The sequence below is a fragment of the Citrus clementina genome, unplaced genomic scaffold, assembly GCF_000493195.1.
Source record: "Citrus clementina cultivar Clemenules unplaced genomic scaffold, Citrus_clementina_v1.0 scaffold_5, whole genome shotgun sequence".
Taxonomy (NCBI): domain Eukaryota; kingdom Viridiplantae; phylum Streptophyta; class Magnoliopsida; order Sapindales; family Rutaceae; genus Citrus; species Citrus x clementina.
This window is the reverse complement of record NW_006262201.1, coordinates 12,525,965-12,538,346: the sequence shown is the minus strand read 5'-3', so window position 1 is coordinate 12,538,346 and position 12,382 is coordinate 12,525,965. Positions and strand designations below refer to the sequence as shown.

The 12,382-nt window shown below is 33.6% G+C and overlaps 1 protein-coding gene across 1 annotated transcript; it reads left to right on the top strand.

Moving 5' to 3' along the window:
- Positions 1-4,742: 4,742 nt before the first annotated feature.
- Positions 4,743-10,880, top strand: LOC18040734 (SH3 domain-containing protein 1). Its single transcript, XM_024183537.1, has 9 exons — positions 4,743-5,130; positions 5,327-5,436; positions 6,341-6,442; positions 6,520-6,720; positions 7,415-7,477; positions 7,643-7,864; positions 8,991-9,197; positions 9,643-9,772; positions 10,504-10,880. Exons 2-9 carry the CDS (start codon positions 5,434-5,436, stop codon positions 10,545-10,547), a joined length of 972 nt encoding a protein of 323 aa, XP_024039305.1. The 5' UTR covers positions 4,743-5,130; positions 5,327-5,433; the 3' UTR covers positions 10,548-10,880.
- Positions 10,881-12,382: the final 1,502 nt, after the last annotated feature.

Genomic DNA, 12,382 nt, shown 5'->3' with positions numbered 1-12,382 from the left:
TGTAAGCACCTGAAGTAATAAACTCTTCAAGTTTCCAGCAAATATTGGCAGTGTGTCCAGGCCTAAGGCAAATTTGACAGGTAGGCTTTGATGCATTCCATTGTGGCTTAGGATTTACAGATGGTTTACCACTGTTAAAGTTACTTGGTCCATTGTTGTTGTTCCAATTACCTCCTCCTCCTCCTCTCTGATTACTGGATTGATATCATTTAAACTGATTGTTAAAACCAGTACCAGCAAACTCAGTACCAAAGTTTCCTTTGTAGTGACCATTGTTGCTAAAGCCTGAGTTATAGTTATTTCCAGAACCAGAATTGTAGCCATAACTACCAAAACCTTTTCCATTGAACATATTTCCTTTCTTAGGTCCTCTGTTTTGAGCAAAATTTGGTTCAAAATTATTTTTCATATCTGTACCAGCTAGCATATGAGACTGTTGTTCAATTCTAGCTTCTTGAGTTAAAAGCATTGCATAAGCTTCATTTAGATCCATTTTTCCAGTTCCTACTTGACCAGTTATATAGGTAGCTACTGAATTATAATCTGGTCCTAAACCAGACAACACATGCAAAATTAAGTCATCATTACTCAAGGCACTTCCTGCTGCAGCCATATTATCAGATATGTTTTTCATTTTAATGAAGTAATATGTGATTTTCATATCATCTTTTCTAGTAGAATTAATCATATATCTTAGATGTAACAGTCTTGATTTGGATTGAGAACCAAATTGTACCTCAACAACTTTCCAAACCTCACGAGATGTCTCCAGATTGAAGACCAGACTGATGATTCCTTCACTCATTGAAGAGAGTAACCATCCAAGCAACACTTGATCCTGAGATCTCCATGATATAAAGTTTGGATTCTCCACAGATCTGACATCATCTCCAACTCTTTGGGCCACGTGAGATGGAGGTGGAGTAATCGAGTCATTAATAAGCTTTTCAAGTTTGTTGCCACGAATTGAAGCAAGCACTTGAGATCGCCATATGAGATAGTTAGCTTGATCAAGCTTCACTGAAAGTGAAAGAAATATTAGCGGAAACAGCGGGAGCATTTTGGATCTAATTTGAAGAAACTAGATTCACAGACGCCATTATCAATGGCTCTGATACCAAGTAAGAAAACAGTTTGTTTGGAAGCTAAGAAATATTGAGAGAAAAATGTATGAATCTGAGAATTTGTTTTTATTTCTTCAACAAGATTACAGAGGAAATGTACAGACTTTGCTATATATACTTGTGTAGCTAATTAACAATATTAGCTAAAACTAACTCACATACTAATCATGCAGTAGCTTATTAACTAACTGTAACTAACAGCCACGAGTACAAGCAATTATATAACCACCAGGTGCCAGCTGGCATGCCAAATCATCAACTTGTAGCTGTGAGCTGCTGCTGTTATAATCCTCTGCTTTGGTGACTATTTGGCTCACATGAGCTTCCTTGACAGCATCTGAATATCTATGGACGCAATTAATTTTGTTAGATTTTTTCCTGTGCTATTACTACACTGTTGGTGGTTCGTCATGCATAGATCACAAACTGTTTTTACAGGGGGGTTTTTCAAATTCGTCATTATCATACCAGTACTCGAATAGTAAGGACGATGATTAGACTTTCGGACACCTGTATTTCTTAAAATTCCAGCAAAATGTGGATGCAAATGCGAGGTGCTTGGAAATACTACTACAATTTTAATGAAAAATTTTATTTCTCAAGCAAAACTGATTGGCCATTTTAGTTAGTTAATATATACTCGGCTGCTGTCGCAATTGCTCTCCAAGTTAATGCGTGTCATTGTTCCTTTAATATCAATTCTTCCAAGTTACATGCATTGTGAATCAGCAATCGTAATTTCTAATAATTTTGAAGCAAGTTATGTGTGTCATTATAATATGGATTCTTATTAATATTTGTATTTACGTCGAACTTGAGGAGAGGAGAACATCTGCTGTAAGTTGAACAACTCTGTTTCTAAATTGCCTAAAAAGCACTACCACCTATCATGGTTAGCAAAAATTTCTTTTATGAACTGAATGTGTGCTGTTGTTTATATATATATATATACATACGAAAACAATTGCAGTTGTATCTTCTTTAAAGTGCTTGATAAGGAAGCGACACTATGTGCCGCTCTCCTTACATGGCCACATTTAAAAAAAAATGCGGTACCAACAAAATCGAACTCTGAGTTTAATTAAGTTGCTTGATCACAAAGTGACTAATTAAAATCCATTGGTGGAGGAGGTTGAAACAGAATTTGTCTGAGTCATGGTGGGACACTCCAATCATAAAATTGGGTTGAAATTAGTGGGAGTAAATTATGACCCCATCCATATTTGAAGAAGTATCCCAAGTAACGATGTATGGTATTCTTGAACTCACTTGCACAATTTTCATCTTCATCTTCATCTTTGATCACTTGAAGTAGTAATGAGTAATGACGATATGCCCAAGAACAATGGCTTATTATATGATCTTTTAATTTGAGTCCACTTCATCATTGATGAATCAAACCTGTTAACCATATACCTGAGCGGCATCACCTCAAATTGTGCTATTAATGGATTGTTGTCACCTGAGTCAGTTACGTAATCGGTAACCAATCTTTTATCATCATGTCGAGGATATGAAGTATTTCCCACTGTTTTCAGGGCAATGTTGAGAGCACCGATCATAGCATAATTACGCAACACACAGTAGACAACTCCTTTCTCCATATTCTACCCCAAGAATATGCTTATTTAGGTACTTTCTATGGGCTTTCTGTTCAAATTCTTCAATATCAAACCAAAACTCGATCTTCATCTTTCATAATCTTCATCTTCCACTTGATGACATAATCTTCATCTTCATACTCTGTTTCCGGAAAACAGAGTATAAAAGCTGAGTAACTGTCTTTTGATGTAGCATCCTCGCGATTGATGCATTTTGTTTTTTAATTCACTTGCATAATCTGCCACTTCGAAGGAGTAACGACGTCGTAAAACTCGAGAACAAGGATTTGTTATTTAAACTTTCCACTTCAATCCCCTTCATCGCTTAGAAATGGATTAAATCAACTTGAAAACAATATGCCTCTCCGAAATCATCTCATATTGAGCAATGACCACATTGTTTTCTCATGATTCAATTAATTCACCGTACAAATTGGAATATAGTCAGGTAGCTAGCCCAGTTCTAAACCACCTAACTAGTTTACAAAGAACAAAAATTAATTTGAAGAATTATAGTGTTTGTTGCTGACTAAATCAATTTCTATAAAATAAGCTGATTGCTGAACAAAAATTAATTGTGGATGCTAGTAATAAGTGGCAAAAAGCCGCTTATCATCTGTCGTTTTGGAGTGATTATAGATGGTCGTGTTAATTTAACATGTAGAAATATGCAAACATTAGTAGCTTAAATTATCATGTAAGTTAGATCTCAGTAGATTGTAGCACTATCTCATGGTATGCAATTATGTATTTCAAATTTTTTAAGAAACACAAACTGTTAGTTGGGGGATTGTAGATCTAGCAATTGTTGCCACGTGCAGATTCCTGTTAGAACCAGCAGCATAAAGATACTCTAGAGTGATTCTAATACTCTTTTATCCGAAGAGAGTTCATCCAGACAATGTGCTGGTTCGTTGTGGAATTTCAAAAAAGAGATGGAGAAATAGTTTTCTTCTTAAGTTGCCGCCAACGCATTGATAAGGTTCAGAGTTGGTATATATACAGGTGTTGTATACAAATTAACTTGAAAACAATATGCCACTCCGAAATCATTTCATATTGAGCTATGACTACATTGTTTTCTCATGATTCAATTAAACTATAAATGCATCGTTTTCTCAATTTCTTGCAGTTCACTGTATAATTTGGAATTTAGTGAGGTAGCTAGCCTAGTTCTAGAAGCTAAACCGCTTACCTAGTTTACCCCTCTAAACTGTGAATTTGTATGTTTGCTTTCTTTATTTTTTAGTATAAAAAACTACACCTGATATTGACACTGCAGATTAATTGATTTATGAAAAATAATAGAAAATGCGAGGTGGGCAAAACTTTTATTTCTTAATTAAGCAAACATGACTGGTACTTGAGAATTTTAATGAAGCAGAAATGTAATGAAACTACGTGTTAATTTCAATGACAAATCTCGTGGGAATAAGGTTGTCTACAACAAAGATAAAACCACCAGTGTTGCCAACAAGGGTACACATATAGAACACCCATAATTCCCATTATCAAAATTACATAGGATGTTATAAAAGCGATATAAAAATTGTTCGTGTCAATTAAATTATCAAATTCTCCTTTGCTAGTCGTGAAGCTTAGTGATGAATCAAACTCAACAGAGTAAAACGGCAGCGTTTTGGGTTTGTTGTTGCATTTAAATGTCACGAGACAAGCACGTGTTTTCACTTATGATTCATACGCTTCAAAACGGCATTTGTTTGAAGTCGTTTTGGCCATCATTAAAGTAACACACGTGACGAACATGTGAGCAGTTCTTCACCAGGTTCATAGTTTGTTACTGATGCAGCTATAAAGCTGGCTAACTAAGCAGATTGGGGTCATCACTGTGAACAAAATAGAGAGAGATTGAAGAGAGAGGGTGGAGCTTATTCTCTGAAATCTCTTTTATTAGCTTTGTAAAAAGATTGTTCTTTGATCACCAATAAAATCTCACCAGAAAGCTTCTCCCGTGGTGTAAGTTGCGCCATTCTTGGTACAACTGAACCATGTAAAATCTCTATTTGTTTCTTGGCTATATTTGTTTCAGTTATAGGTTTATATTCATTAAACTTGTTTCTTGACTCTGATTAATTGTTCTTGCTAAAGATTTGATTGTTTCTGGATTCAATCATAAGTTGTGCATCTTGTGTTGATCTGTTCAAGATCTAGGGCAGCGTTTGATCTTGCTATTTTAATAAGAATGGTTGTGTGTGACTTTATTAAGACAGTCAAACGGCTATATTTATAGCAAGATATGTAAACATTTTTTTCGTATGAATAGAATATTGGACAGTAAATGGATCAGTTGCATCATTTTCACTTCTTAGAGCACCAGCGTACAGTAACATATTTGCAAGTATAAGGCTGCAATCAATGAACAGATCAAGTGGCTTCAGTTTATTGTATGTTGCTATCTCTTTGAAATTCTTTTTCTATATCATTTTATATTCTTTTTGTCTTTACATTAGTTGAGTCATTACTTATATTTCTGGGTTTGTGTTATAGTGTGGAATTCAATGTTGCTCTCAGGAGCCCTGCCTAGTAATTACTTAGGAGTCATATTTTTCTTAACTTTGTCACTACTTTGATTGCATCAAGCGATCAATAATGTCGTAATCAGAATTTTCGAGGGGGAATTGGGGAATATTGACCCCTTCAGAGTTTGAAAAACCAGAGAATGAAGACTCCTTGTATTGTATGGTACTATGGTATGCTCCGTAAGGCTTTTTTTTTTTTTTTTTTAACTAAACAGGTGCATTAGATTTTATTTTTCGTGTCGATGATGCATGGGTGTAACTGATATATAGGGAACAATTATAGTAGTGCTCGAAGAGAACACAAAATATAGTCAACCTAAAAAATAAAAGCCAATTTTGTATTTATTTTTTATTTTATTTCATCTCCCTCGAATTTTATAAAACTAGTGGGTTTGTTGTAACTAATCTTATTTGTCCCTTTGAAATAATAAATTACTACTGAAACTTTGCTTGGGATTCTTCGTGATCAAGTTAGTTCATCCCTACCTAGAAAATAATTCAAATATAGAAAATTATATGTAAATTACTACTGAAACTATTATCTTCTCATAAGAAAACTTAATTCTAAGATATTGAATAAAAGAATCCATTTTAAAGTTACAACTCTGAAATATTTAATGTTTTATATTAAAATCATTGCTAGTGACATCCATGACTTAATAATTTTATTGGTTCAAATGGTGAAGAGACCTTGTGACTTCTCACATCACTAGCAAAGACTAGCGTGTGACAAGTTATTGGCCGTGAGTTCTCTCAATTGACTCCAAGCATTTTCGATCAAGACACTTGCATCTATAGTAAAATCAAATCCATTAGACTGAAGGATGCTTGTGGAAGTCTTACAGCCCTAATTTAGATATTTGCATAGGTTTATTTCTATTTTAACCTTAAATACAGAAGAGAAGAACACTAACCTAATACGAATCATCCTAAGACCCAAAATTGCATAAATTATCCTTATATATATCCTTAAAGTAGGCCCAAATTCCATGATTATGTTGGAAGAACTTTTTAATTGACATTTCGCTCTTTCTTTTCATTTTTCTAACTATGTTACAGGTTTTTGGACATGTAGGTATCTGAGCCACTACGGGCGTTAATCAACGGAGCACCTTTGGAAGATGCTCGACACCTGACTCATCGTTATGACAAACTTAGACATGAAGTTGAAGCCCAGGTAAGCTTTGAGGTAACATATGCATGTATAAGGCAAGATGAGAATTATTTTAGATTTATATTGAATATTTTCACCAGGCAGCTGAAGTATTTAGGCGCCGATCAAAGATTAGGGAATCTGATATATCAGCAGAGAGTGCTGTGAAGCTTCGAAATGCAGAAGCAAGATTGACCGAGCTTAAATCTACAATAATGGCTCTTGGTAGAGAAGCGACAACTGCCATGCTGTCAGTTGAATCACAGCAGCAACAGATGACATATCAAAGACTTTTTGCTATGGTATATAAGTTAATACTTCCTTGTGTGTGCCTATGCATGTGTTGATATTCTGCCTCTTATCTTCATGTTATTGTCAACTTTTAGTACTATCATACTGATTTCTGTTGTCTTGTAATAACATGATGCATGTCCAGCAAAAGTCAAGTCACATGTTATTTTTTATTTAAGCCAAAGTTGCATTTGTCCTTTTTCCGGCCACTTCATGATTGCATGTTGGTCCAAGTGTCATTTGTTTGAGCTGCTACTTTGGCTTAATTAAAAGACTACACGTGGTTTGTCTTTCGTTGGATGCATCATATTTTAACACTCTTCCTTATGCATATTCCAATCAAGTCTCGTAGAAGCTAAAATCTTCACGCCCAAAGTTGATCGACGTAGCTTTTAAATAAATTAAAATATGCAAATGCTAAAATATAGGAAATATTAACATTGTAATTAGAAACTTTTTAATATGTCCTCTATTTTAATGTTTGCATAATTTATTGAATAATTTTTCAATGTTGAATTAAGTCAACACTTGTTCGAAATGTTACAATAACGAAATAACGAATGGTAGTTCTAAACAATATGATTGGGGTTTGTTATGTCTTAAATTGTGCTTCTTGTCAAGATTTATGTCAAGTGTATTTCTTTCTTTACTTTCTCCTTTAGCTAGTGGTTTTATTGTTGTTTTCCTGGTCTCGGGCCTTTGCAGGTAGATGCTGAGAAAACATATCATCAACACGTTATTGCTATTTTAGAGAAGTTGTATGCGGAGGTTTGGAACTGTGCATTTTAACTTGCTTGTCCGCATCTATCTATTCCTTGGAGTGTTCTCTTCTTGTTTACTGCTGATAATATTGCATTTATCATTTTCGTCTCACTTATGCAAAAGAATAATTGTGACTTTTTATTCTCTTCCAACCCTTGCTACTTGAATTAGATGATCCTAGAGGAGCAATCAAATGAGTCCTCCTCACAACATGTGACTTTGGAAATGGATGTAAATGCCTCATGTGTCTATAAGAATACTGATTCAAATGGAGCTGATTTGCAAACGCATATTAATCAGAATGACGTCTACTTTATAGCGAAAGTAAGGCTTCTGCTCTCTTGCATAGGTGAAAGTCCCTTTATTGCCCTCCTCCTGGAAAATCTTAAGAAATAAGATGCGCACAAAATTGAATGCTGTCTTTTAAGATTTTTTTTTTATTTTTTGAAAAGAAATTTGTTGTATTTTACCATGAAAGTTGTTAATTTACTGAATTACAAACTTATCAATTAATTTGATGTTGCATAGTCTTTTGCTTAACATATTGCATTCTTATTTTAATTTTGGAGCAATAAAATTTTTTTCTACTATCAGTAGCATCTGGTCAAGTATTTGTATTATTGCACAACATCTACGGAAGTAGTGATTAGTCTTGAAAGTGGAAGATGTCTGTCTGTATCCTTTCATCCTAGATAAATTGTCATATGATCGTAGGACAAATTGTAATTATTTTTTAAAATATATTAGTTAACACCTTGAAAATTCTTTTTCCCCAAATAAAATTGCTCTAAAAGTGTCCAAATGTGGTGCTGAGGAAGTCATTCTTAAGAAACTTTGTTTAGGAGAACAGGACTTTTAAGCATGAGGTTAAGCAAACACTAATGAATTAAAAAAGTGATAGCTGTCGGATGAGCTAGATAGAATGATGAGCTAGAAGTATCATGTGTCTCTACTATCAATATCTCAGCAACATCAAAGCTGAATTAGGCATGCCAAAGAAAGACAAACCACTGAAAGTTGTGTAGCCACTCACGATGTAGCAGTGATGTAAAGTCATGATATTGCTTATAGAGACAAGACTGATAGCTCAACATCCCTCTTTTTGAGATTTTCTCTTAAGTTAGATGGGCCTTTTTATGATTATGTCTGAATTATGATTCTCCTTACTTAGTTTGCCTAGAAAAACTATGTTTATATAGATGTGACTTGGGGGCAATTTATGTATTTGATGATAAATCTGGCCGAGAAAGCTTATATTGCTAGGCAGAGGAAATTGACTGACCATAAGCTCTCATGTTAAATCCATCACTCAAAAGATGTCAGACACTTGTAATCCTTATTATCTATGACTTTCTTGTGCATAGGCCATGTTTTGTGGAGAGCAGTCAAAATTTCAGATTTAAAATCTGATCCATAATTTAAATAACTACATAAAGTTATACAGAACTTATTGGAGTTTGATAGCTCTTGGTAACCCAATCGTCATGATATCGTATAGTACATATTAATGTTGTAGTAAAAATGGAAATTTGTTTCTAATATATCTTTGTTGGCCATAATCATAGTGGTTACAATAAACGTTGCTGCTACTGCTGCTGCTTTTGTTATGCTGTTTTTAAGATTAAGTTCTATTTATCCCATTATCTTGCAGGTTATCCATCCATTTGACGCTCAAGCAAATGGGGAGCTAAGTCTTTCAATTGATGATTATGTTGTCGTTTGCCAAGTACTTTCCCCTCTAAATAACAGCACATAGATTTTTCTACTATGCTATTAACTTATTCTTCTAACAACTTATGATATGTGGAATTTAGAACTAATGTTTATACTTATTTGATGTTCAAAACACATGGCATTTTGTTCTTAAAATTTTGATTGAAAAGCAATGAGTTAACAAATGATAGTTGGTTTTCTTTCTTCCTACCATATATTCCCTTTTACATTGAAGTGCAAATCATAGTATAGTAGGGTTGCTAGTGCTGTTATTTCAGTAACCACAACTAATTCACTACGTAAAAGAATTAGTTTTCCCCTTAGGTCTTTGAACGGTCAACTTTTATTTCAGTGATCACAACTAATTCACTCCTCCTACGTAAAAGAATTAGTTTTCCCCTTAGGTCTTTGAACGGTCAACTTTTGTTTAATTCACTTTTTTAGTTATAACTCTCAAGGTGGCTCCTACTGGATGGTCGGAAGGTGAATGCAAGGGCCAAGCTGGTTGGTTTCCCTTGGCATACGTAGAAAGACAAGAAAAAGCCCCAGCTAGCAAGATAGCAGAAGGAAACTCCTCACCCGAATGTGGTGCGACTTCTTAGTGAACTCTTGCCAAGTATCTATATGTTCTTTTTCTTGTATTATATTGCCATTTTAGTTTATGGAACGACTGCGACAATTTATAAGTGGTTTGATTGTAGATTGGTTGCTTCTCTTAATGAAATCTTACTAAGCTGCAAGTAATATGTGTGATCATATGCATTTTAATAGATGTATTTATCTCCAAGTTGAGGAGAATATCTGTAGTAACAATTGTGTTTCCAAATTGCCTAAAAAAAAAAACTACACATCATGTTTAGCAACAAATTTTTACTATTATTTCTTCCCAGTTTTAATTTACTTTCTCCCTGAATTGAATGTTATATTAGTAGATTGATCACAAAGTAACTCATATTAATCAAACTACCTTGATGCAAGAGATTGAATTTAGAATTTCTCCGCCTTTGTGAAACTTTCCAATCATAATGTTATGATATCTGTGGGCATGAACTTGTTAATTTCTAGTTGCATTCAGAGTATGTATGATATAATCTGAATCACTTGCATAATGTTCTTTTTCATCTTCCACTTGAAGGTAATGAAACTTCTAACTAATGAAAACTTTCCAGTCTTAAAATTATGAAATATGTGGGGTTGACTTGGAAATTTTTGGTAACATCTAGATAATGTATGGTATAATTTGAATTCATTAGCATAAAAGAATTAGTTTTCCCCTTAGGTCTTTGAATGGTCAACTTTTGTTTAATTCACCATTTTAGTTATAACTTCTCAAGGTGGCTCCTACTGGATGGTCGGAAGGTGAATGCAAGGGCCAAGCTGGTTGGTTTCCCTCGGCATACATAGAAAGACAAGAAAAAGCCCCAGCTAGGAAGATATCAGAAGCAAACTCACCCGAATGTGATGCGACTTCTTAATGAACTCTTGCCAAGTATCTATATGTTCTTTTTCTTGTATTATATTGCTATTTTAGCTTATAGAACGATTGCAACAATTGATAACTGGTTTGATTGCTTCTCTTAATGAAATCTTACTAAGATCCAAGTAATATGTGCGATTATATGCATTTTAATATTTGTATTTATCTCCAAGTTGAGGAGAATATCTGTAGTAACAACTCTGTTTCCAAATTGCCTTAAAAAAAATACACATCATGTTTAGCAACAAATTTTTACTGTTATTTCTTCCCAGTTTTAATTTACTTTCTCCCTGACTTGAATGTTATATTAGTAGCTTGATCAGAAAGTAACTCAAATCAATCAAACCACCTTGATGCAAGAGATTGAATTTAGAATTTCTCTTTCTGAAGCTTTCCAATCATAATGTTATGAAATCTGTGCGCATGAACTTGTTAATTTCTAGTTACATTTGGAGTATGTATGATATAATCTGAATCAATTGTATAATGTTCTTCATCTTCCACTTGAAGGTAATGAAACTTCTAACTAATGAAATTTTCTAGTCTTAAAATTATGAAATATGTGGGATTGACTTTAGAAATTTTTGGTAACATCTCGAGAATGTATGGTATAATTTGAATTCATTAGCATAATCTTCATCTTCATTGATTTGTAAATTATGAAACTAATATATAAAAAACTAATGTTAAATCCTAATTATCTTTAGTTCTTAAAATTGTCGAGGAGATATGAAATTCTGGTGGGTGGATTTGATAGTTTTAGCTTTGAGAATATTTTGCTTCATCTCTACTTTGATGTTGTTGTGCCCCTTACTGTGGCGAGGCATTAATCTTCCTGAATTTTTTGTCAAGCTTCAACTTTATTATATATATATACCTTTCTTGATAAAATGTCTAGGTCCATCACTGGATTTGGTGTTAATGTTGCTAGTGAAGAAGATGATGATAGCACCATAATCATTATTTTTTAAAGTAAAATAGGCGATCAAGTGCATCTAGGTGTTTCATTTCTTGTGTATGATTATAAAACTATTCTGAATATAGTTTCTAAATGAATGTTATAGAGTGGCTGCTTTTAACATTGGAGATGGTTCTCTTAAATAAAGTATGCTGCATAGTATAGGGAAGTATAAGTTATGGTGGATAGATATGGGTTTGGAAGTGTAGAGACAAATGTGAAGTGCTTGGAAGTTGGAAGCTATATAACGCTAAATACTACTACAATTTTAATAAAAAAATAAAAATAAATTTATTTCGTAAGCAAACTTGATTAGAACTTAAAGAATCGTAATTAAACTGCTAATTAATTTCAATGACAATATCTTGTTGCAATAAGATTGTTTACAACAAAATAGTAACATGAAGTTATCCACATTTCAACAAAGTAAAACCATCTACGTCGCCAATAAGAATTTACTTATAAAACAATAACAATTCCGAATATCTCAATTACGTACTATGTTGTAAATGTGATAAAGAAACTGTTCATGTCAATTTAAACTATCATCTCGTTCATTGCCAATTGAATCCTCTGGCATAATTGCTGGTGATATGCTAATGGGTATTGGCAGTCAATCAAGAATAGTATTTGCTTCATAATCTACTCTTGTTAAATGATTCTAATTGTGTATCCCCTTCTGTAATTCTCCCTGATATATTCTAGTAAGTCTTATTGAAAATATCTAATGTTTTTAAATTCACTAATTGATGATGGAATTTTC